Genomic DNA, 9,516 nt, shown 5'->3' on the forward strand with positions numbered 1-9,516 from the left:
CAAAGTGATGGAAAGGCCAAAGTGTGGAGAAAGAAAGGAACTGCTTATGATCCGAAGCATACAAGCTCATCTGTGAAGCATGGTGGAGGTAATGTCATGGCTTGGGCGTGCATGGCTGCTTCTGGAACAGGCTCATTAATATTTATTGATGATGTAACTGATGATGTAGCAGCAGAATGAATTCAGAAGTGGACAGAAACATTTTGTCTGCCAGTTTACGGAGAAATGCATTGAAACTAATCGGGAGGAAGTTTATCATGACCCAAAGCACACTGCCAACAAAACAAAGGACTTCATCAGGGGAAAAAGTGGAAGGTTTTAGACTGGCCAAGTCAATCACCTGACTTTAACCCAACAGAGCTGCATTTCACCTCCTTAAGAGGAGACCGAAGGGAGAAACACCCCGAAACAAACAAGAACTGAAAGAAGCTACGGTAAAAGCCTGGAATAACATCACAAATGAAGAATGCAACAGTTTGGTGATGTCGATGGGTCGCAGGCTTGAGGCAGTTATCGCAAGCAAGGGTTATGCCACCAAATATTAAATGTTATTTACTTTATTATTTGTTTCATTACTTTTGCTCACCTAAGAATGCTGTGGTCTAATACAAACGGTGGTATGTCCTGAGTTGTTTAACAAATCTAGATGTGAATACCAGGAAATAAAAGCTGAAATTCTGAACTCTTGTCTCATGCTCATCTTTTGATCTTAAATGTCTTCAGTGAACATCAAAAACAAAGGAATTTGCCTTACTGTTCCAAAACTTACTAGTGAAGACCAGCACCAAATGTAACATTGTAAGATGGTTCGCTGAACGGTGATGCGACCGATTAGCTTAAAAAAAAGTGAGTGAATGAACTACATAGTCAGTGACTATATACTATAATCTTAGAATTGAAATGATTCGAATCAGCAAAGTGATTTTTAATTTCCACCTCTATTGGGAAAGTCATTCATTTTGCGGGTATAAGGTCAAAGTATTGGACAAATTGAAAATTTGAACAGCTGATGGTGCTGGATGAAATGTCAGAGGATCACCAAAAGTTATTACAATTCATCCTGGGTGGGACATAAATGTCTGTACCAAAATGTAATGGCAATTCATCCAACAGTTGTTGAGATATTTCACTTAAAATCACATATGTCAGCTTCGTGGTGGTGCTAGATGAAAAGTCAGGGGATTAGAAATAAAGTTGTGGGGAGGTGTTGCAGCAGAATTGAATTTTTCTGAGTGTCAGATAACTGACTTGCAGCCATTCTGGGCCATAGAGGATTCACACACAGACAACCCATTGAATAAACCCACTTTATCAAATGATATTGTGCATATGGTCAGGCCTACACTAAATTACATCAGCCACCAAGACACTTACAGTCAGTGAGTACTATTATCTACAGTACCAAAGCAAAATAATTCATTGGTTTTCAACCCATCTAACCACTGAAAATGTCAATGAATCAGCCTTCCCCCGGAGCTTTGCATCACTTGAAAATAAATATTCTTAAGGTGCTTGTCTACAAGGACAGTATTGATTTTCAAGGATAAAAATGAAATACTGAAAGAATTTTATTTTACTGTCCCACATGAGTTAGATTTGATGTAGTTGCAGTTCTTGCCAAGGCCAAGAAATGCACTACATCTGAGCTCTAATTTAGTATTGCGAAAGGGCTGTGGTAACATGCCAAGTGGTATAATGAAGCAAAGTATGATAAACCTCTGTTGGACAAAGGCAAACAGCCCTTTTGGAACCAGCTTATTGGTCATCACATATCCAGTTTGAAGTGATATTTCTATTTGATTTCAAGCTAAAATCTAAACTTAATTTTGTTACTATAGTCACTACTCTTTTTTAACATTACTATTTTAACTAACAACATGCAAGATATCATTAGAAATCCTAAGAATTTTCTAAGTGTTCAATTCACGGGGCTACCTTACGTTCGTAATGCACTGGCTGATTAGTTGAACTGCTACTGGCTAACACTCCAAAGGAGAGACTGATAAATTTGCCTGAGCACACTTGACAGGTTTTAGGCTTTAGAATATAAATCCACCTATTTTTTAAAGGAAGTTTAGTCTGACGTGCATCACCATAGTACCTTGTATTGATGTACACTCCTCACTGAACAACTGCTTAAATCCATTTAATCAGCATGTCCACAGAATCTGAACTGACAAATGCTGTGAAGGCCTCCGCTCTGCAGGATTGCGTCATTATTCTGATTTGAGGGAGCTGGTATTGTCTGCCAGTGCTGCTGCAGTCTTGTTTTTGTGCGGGAGCATTTATCTCTCACTCTCAGTTCACCTCAATTTAACTCAAACTGTATGTGGTTACTAAAGCAATTCTGTTTCCCTGATAGAGAATATTCATTCATGAAAAGTTTCAAGGCAGAGGTGTATATTTTTGGTTGAAACATTGTGCAAAAATGTATTTATTCTTAAATCCCCAAATTGGACTGCACAGTTTATGAAGCGGTGAAAACAAATACAACTGTAATGCCATATTTAAGGATATAGAGAGAGTGATGAAACAAAACAGGATCCACTGGACCAATGATGCACAACTAAACACACACTGCTGTGCGAATTAAAGCACAGACTTATTAAATATTGTTGGATTTTGAACATGTTATATTCAGTATACATAATATGGTAAACATTATACCTGCTTAACATTTGCATGCTAGCATTGCCATACTGGCAGTATTTAGCTAAGGAATGAGATGAATTTCATCAATTAGTTGGTAGTTTAAGTGCTGTATGATATGCAGCTGTGCATTGCTCACGGTGATTTATGTTATATTGCATTAATTCTCAGAGTTACTTAGCAACCTATCAGTAGAATTCTTCATAGAATTTACAAGTTTCCATGTAAATATGTACACACTACCAAAGTATACAACTGTAGAAGTGATCAAGCTATATTCAGTATAGCTGACATGGTTTACAAATGAGAATTACACATATACTAACTTTTATATGCTCTGAAATTCTGTTCCTATCCTAGTTGGTCAAATAACCCAGTTTTGGAGTGATGCTTGGACTATAAATGTTGTAATTGATTTACAATAACCCAGTTTGTGGTCCATTTGAGTAACTCAGTCCACTGTAGGATGGATTTATGGGTTGATTTTTATGACTCAGCAAATGTAATCCCATGTTGATTAAACATGCATCAGTGAGATAATATGCCCCATTTCTCTATTTACTTATAGAGTGCGTTTTTGTGGCTCAGCCAGCTGACCAAATGAAATAAACTGGTGCTCTCCGGAGATGTTTTTCTTTGCCGTCTGTCAGCTAAACACTCATTACCACTTGCAGGGTGGCTACAGGAGGGAGGGATAGTGAATGTCTGTTCTTACTCCAGTTTTCCTCAAACATAGTACATACTGAGGTTTAAAATGACTGAAGTACTCCGATATTAAAGTGGTTACTGTGTCATGTAAAAAAAAAAAAAAACATGGAGACACTCATTTTTGTTCTTCAGGCGTCCCTTTTGGTCTTTGAAATTGCACCGCGTTTTGTTTCTGGTGACACATGTCATGATGTGTTTGTAACGGCCACCTCAACCACACTGCAGCCTGACCCCTGGAGTATTGCCTCTCCCTCTGCCCCCCTCAGGTTGACCATTCATGCTGAGTGCCCCATGCACCTGGAGGATTTCCCGATGGATGCACACGCCTGTCCTCTGAAATTTGGAAGTTGTAAGTCAGTCCAGATGGTCACAACAAAAAAACGTTTAATATAAAACCGCACTGCAGAACAGTGGTGATTGTTCTCTGCAGGTGTTAGGTGCTTTTCCTGTCCTGAAAAAACTTCAGAGGACTGAAACAGCACTCACCACTAGGAACGTGACACTAGGGGATAACTTTTATATGAAGTGTTTCTTTAACTACAAAGTATTTCCCCACCGGCTTGAAGTGAACGTTGTCTTGATAAAGTTGAGCCAAAAAGGTCAATGTTAGAAAATATGTTCATGCTACTTATTATAAACCAATGTGTTTCAAGCATGTTGACCAAACATGATTAAAAGGATGACCATCACTCTGCTCTTTAGAGCTAGACAGATAAATCGCCAAGGCCCATACTAGCTTATTGTAGATAGCATCAGTATGTCAGCTGTTAAGAAACAAAAACATGTTAAAAATATGTTTAGGGAATTTAGAAACTGTGTCCCACTACTGTGAATAGTTTAACCACTAGAGACCACTGTCAAGTTGATTTTTCAAAACTATAAATCAAGACCTCTCTTGCTCATTGCACATCTAAATTGTTTTTAGTTTCAGGGGTGCTATTAGCTGAATGCTAACGTCAACATGCTAACGTGCCCACAATGACATTTAGCAGGTAATGTTTACCATGCTCACCGTCTTAGTGTAGTGTGTTAGCATGCTAACACTAAGGCTGGTCATTAGTTTTGCAGCTATGTGGTCATAAACCAAAGTATTGGTTTCACAGGTGTACAAAGCAGGGATGAGGAACACAAGGGATTGGACCCAAATACAGACACCAGGGAAGAGCAGGTGCAGTTCAATTATATTTAATGTCAAAATCAAAAGGGTTCAAACTGTTTAGAGTAGTCACAGGTCAAATCAGAAGAAGCAGGCTGACAACAAATCCAGTAGGGAGCAGGCAAGTCCAGAGAAATTAGTCCAAACACAGAGAGAACAAAACACTAAAAGAACGGCAGGTAAACTTGACATAGAGAAGACGACGAACTAGCACTGACACAAAGGAACACATAGACTAAATACACGGGGATAGGAATGAAAATGAAGCACAGGTGAAATAAATCAGGGCAGACCATACAAAAAAATAAAAAGGCAGGAAGTAAAGTTACACAAGACACATGAGGAAGAACTTTCTCAACATAAAACAGGAAATATACAACTAAAACCCAAAACCATGACAATTGGATGAATAAAGAAAATATTTTTTAATTGAACTGATGATGGACAAAAGAATATCACTTATCATATTTTTTAAACTCTTAAATACTGATATGAATATCTGCCTCCAAAAACAGCCAGATCAATACTGGATTGATAGTATATAACTAAAAATCACTCCCTCACTACTATAGTGAAAACGACAAAGTGCTCAGCTCATAGTAAACTTTGCTCAAGCACCTTTTTTGCCATATCAGATGTTGATCATCTGTTCTACAGCATGAGACAGATAAGAGAAAAATACTTTTTAAAAGATGCCTCATGTTGATTTTGTAAATGATGTAAAATGATTTTGTACTGATTCTTTGCCCTCTCTCTGTTGCCCAGATGCTTACACCAATAACGAGGTGATCTACCTGTGGACCCAGGGAGACGAGAGATCCGTTGCTGTTGCAGAGGATGGCTCCAGGCTGAACCAGTATGACTTACTGGGACACGTTATTGGCAAAGAAACCATCAGTTCCAGCACAGGTACACTATATGCCATCCTAAATATGCAAGGCTAGGTGTTAAACCAAGTAATACACACATTAAGTTTGTATACATGCAATGTGCACAGGCAGGTCAGCCAATCAAAAATTCAGAGCAGTTTTTGCAGACACACCAACTTCTATTAGATACCTCAAGCAGTGAAGAAAATGAGTGTGTAATGGTATGAAACTCCTACCTATGAAACATAAACTATCATTTTTCTGCATAAGATTTGTAGTAAATTAAATTGCCTTCGTTCTTTTCTGTTGACATGCACTGGCACTCTTTTGTGTTTTGACAAAGTAACAGTCTGCACTTTTCGAGTTTGTCATTTTTGGATTTAGCTTGCATTATTTGGGTCCATCGGGAAAATGATGACTTATCAGTTTTCCATAAACTATTCAGCATATTTACAAAGATAATATGAAGAGGTGTGCCAGAGGTGAAAATGTTTTCCATTCCGTTTTGGGATTTAGCCTAGAGTCAACTTTAATAGGCACATAATTAAAGTAAAATCTGCCAGACCATACTTGATTAAATATTAATTTTATCTTAAATTCTCATTGTTAAAACTGTTGCAGAAACCTTTTTATCAGTGACACACAATCAAATCAACTCCTCTTTATTTCCCCACTTGGGGACTTAAAACGTATGTTAGTGCTTTAACATAAAGGGATGAAATAACAACTTGAGGGCTGCTGGTACTGTTTTTATTATGTGTATTAGTAGTTATCATTTATAAGAAATTTGCCACATAGTTTTCACAGAGCTTTATCAGGCAAATAACATCAAGCACTTTCAACATCAATCACCAGCTATAGGTAACAGTACAATAAGACTGGATAAAGTGCTGATTACTGCAAAGCTATAGATAAAAGGTTGCTTCAGTGGGGCACTTGGTAATTACTGAAAGAGTGCTTAGCTAACAACTGAGCAACACTGGCTTTCCGTTTTGAGATATTTTAACTCTGCGGTTAAGCTGTTAGCTCGGTGAGCTACTGAATCACAGAGATCTATCAGATTTCACTTGTGTTTGGAGACTAAACCGCCATGAAACCGCTTTGTTGGATGATACTCAGGCTGTTTTCCTAGGCAGCAAAAAGTGTGTTGAAAGCTGCTGAAATAAAAGCTCTTGTGTAACTCTACTGAGGACACTTTCCTTGAGTTCATCTTTATTGTTGTACTGCTCAGTGGTTTAAGCGAATTGCAGAGGTGTTTTGAAGGAACAAACACCAACTAAAGCCTGGCTACAAGTACCAAAATTCAAGGTGAAGTCAACATGATTCCTTTCACAAACTGGTTCAGCATGTGGCTGTGAAAAAAAATCTAATTTCTTTAAACTTTAAGCGTAATGGTCCACAGTGAGCTGAGGGAATGGGAGGATTTGAGCCAGTTCAGCTCTGGTTAGAATCTGCTCAGAAAAAACACCTGAGGGAATGAAAGGCTGTTTTTCTCATATCTTTGCAACACAGACGACAGACATGGCAATGAGAGCTGCTGCTTAGGGGAACTTTGCTGTAGTCAGTGACAAAATCTGAGCTGAAGGAAATTTTCAATATCAAGAGTTAGAACGATGCAGGGAGAGGCTCTTCAGCAAAGAGGAGTATAGGAAAATGTAACTACTAGTTAAAGGAATACACTGAAAATCGATATTTTGAGAATCAAAAGGCTCAGCATTAGCTTGAAAGGTTGCTCGGAAAATGTTCTGACCTACAAACTGCTCCGTTTGTGGAGGACAGCAGTTGCTGTCAGACCACAAATCATCAAGCAACAAACTTCGACGATTCCAACCTAGGCTTTTGGTGCAGTGTGCCTTTTTTTCGGAGCAATACAGTAATGAAAGAAATCAGGTGACAAGGACAGTTTTCAGTGTTTACCTCACCATTTTATTTCTCTGACCATAATGATTTTCAGAGATAGTGAAGAGTGTGACATTGGGCAACAATATTATTTACAACTATTCCAGAACTGCAGCATCTTTTTATTAACATTTGTACCTCAACTCAAGGTTTCCTTGGATAAGTAATTGTCCTCAGTGTTCTAGTATTTGAGGAATAGCCAGGTGCTGCTTTAACATGACCTTGGACTCTTTTCACAGAAAGGACAATTGTTCCCTCAAATCTGCACCAAAAAAATTCTAGTGAATATAAATACAATAAAAGGCATGTCGCCTGATTCTAGTTTAAACTAAAGTGAAGTTTAGGCTAGTTACATGACTTTTCTATGTTTTTATATGGTTTAATGGCTCATCTAAGGGACTGAAAACAATCTTAGAAGTTACTTTGATGAATGCAAGCATTCATGTTAATGTTTTAACTTTAATAAATCTACTTTGAATATTTCAGCTTATGTTGTTCCCAACTGGGCATAGCTGTATTAATGCTTATGACCCTGTGTCTCTCCCCCCATCTCTTTCTATGTTTCTCTCCTCTCCCTCAGGAGAATATGTAGTGATGACAACATATTTCCATTTGAAAAGGAAAATTGGCTATTTTGTGATTCAAACCTACCTCCCCTGCATCATGACTGTCATACTGTCTCAAGTCTCCTTCTGGCTAAACAGAGAATCAGTTCCTGCTCGCACTGTATTTGGTAAGTGCCATCTTGTGTTTAAAATGCAACTTTAAAAAAATGCACTAAATCATTAAATGAATCGTTTAGATGATGTGGTGGAGCTTTAAAATTATGGGGTAAGAGCTAAACAAATATGCAGAGCTGCATTTGTTCACATCGTCAGATGATTCAGCAAACTGCAAAATGAGTGGAGCGTTTAAAAAGAGGTTCCCCTTGAAAAGTTCTAATTAACATAACGATGTACAAAACATAACTTGGTGCCTTAAGGTGCACATGGGCATGAATGAGTCATTTACTTTTTCCAAAGCTTTTATTACAGTATCGACTTTACTTACTTACTTTGGAAAGTATAAAATTGGAAAAGTGTGGCAGCTGACTGACGAGGTGTCGCATCTCTTGAGGAGGATGTTCGGCTGCTTTGTCAACTAAATAGACAGCCAGCCAGGTTGGAAGTGTTATTACTCACTGAGCTCGAGGTAATTTAGAAAGAACCAGACACATCTGTTTTCAAAATAATCCCCACAAAAGCTACCATGGAGTCTTACGGTTTACTGTTGAACCATATATAGCCCAAATCCAACCTTTCATAGTAGTGTTTTGTATTTGTATACAAACAACAAAATATATTATTTCAAAAGAAGTAAGCTGCGTATGTGTTCAGCAAATAATAGATTAATTTGTGCATGTAGCACCATTGATGTAAAGAACATTGTGTCGGCTTAGATCACCCCATACTCAGATGTAATTTGCCCTTCCCCTCCCTCTTTCAGTTGTTGTGTAATCTATTAAAGTGACCCTTAACCTGAACTTGATGAATAATTAGCATTCGATTTGTAAATTAAGCATGCATGTACATGAAGTGGCACATATTGTACAATAGATGTTGAGTAGCATACAAAGCAAGGGGTTTTTTAACATGTTTGTGTTCTTCTGAATACCCACGGCTCCTTCAGTTCCCCAACCCACTCCCCACCCCACCCACACACCCCAACAAGAACATTTTAGCTTGAACACACATCTGAAAATCCTTTCAATCACAGTTAAGAAATTACATTTTTAGAGAACAATTTCCTTCACATGAGGAACGGAGCTGTAATCAGTGTCATTTTCTCAGTGGAATGATTGAGACATTTACTGTGAAGGACACACCGGTGTTCACACCAGCTGAAATAAGGATCTTTCTTCTGTGTTTTTAGCCGTTGTGTGTTGTAACAGCAACTAAACTGATTTTTCATTTCTTCTTCAAGACTTTATTTCCAAACATTACTCCAACAGAACAACCTCCTCCCACCAAAAAGTTCTATTTTGGTCTCATCTGACCACATGACTTTCTCCCATGACTCCTCTGGATCATCCAAATGGTCATTGGCAAACTGACGACGGGCCTTGACATGTGCTGGTTTAAGCAGGGGAACCTTCCGTGCCATGCGTGATTTCAAACCATGACGTCTTAGTGTATTACCAACAGTAACCTTGGAAACGGTGGTCCCAGCTCTTTTCAGGTCATTGACCAGCTCCTC

At 38.3% G+C, this 9,516-nt stretch overlaps 1 protein-coding gene across 1 annotated transcript in view; it reads left to right on the forward strand.

The window, feature by feature from the left end:
- Window positions 1–7,993, forward strand: part of LOC123963692 (gamma-aminobutyric acid receptor subunit alpha-3-like) — a 129,814-nt gene extending 121,821 nt beyond the window's left edge. The window contains exons 8-11 of the mRNA XM_046040708.1: window positions 3,624–3,706; window positions 4,461–4,525; window positions 5,279–5,422; window positions 7,862–7,993. Of these exons, the coding sequence (XP_045896664.1) occupies window positions 3,624–3,706; window positions 4,461–4,525; window positions 5,279–5,302 (172 nt within the window). The 3' untranslated portion in view covers window positions 5,303–5,422; window positions 7,862–7,993. The remainder of the gene's footprint in view (window positions 1–3,623; window positions 3,707–4,460; window positions 4,526–5,278; window positions 5,423–7,861) is intronic.
- Window positions 7,994–9,516: the final 1,523 nt, after the last annotated feature.

Source organism: Micropterus dolomieu, linkage group LG23, assembly GCF_021292245.1.
Source record: "Micropterus dolomieu isolate WLL.071019.BEF.003 ecotype Adirondacks linkage group LG23, ASM2129224v1, whole genome shotgun sequence".
Taxonomy (NCBI): Eukaryota; Metazoa; Chordata; class Actinopteri; order Centrarchiformes; family Centrarchidae; genus Micropterus; species Micropterus dolomieu.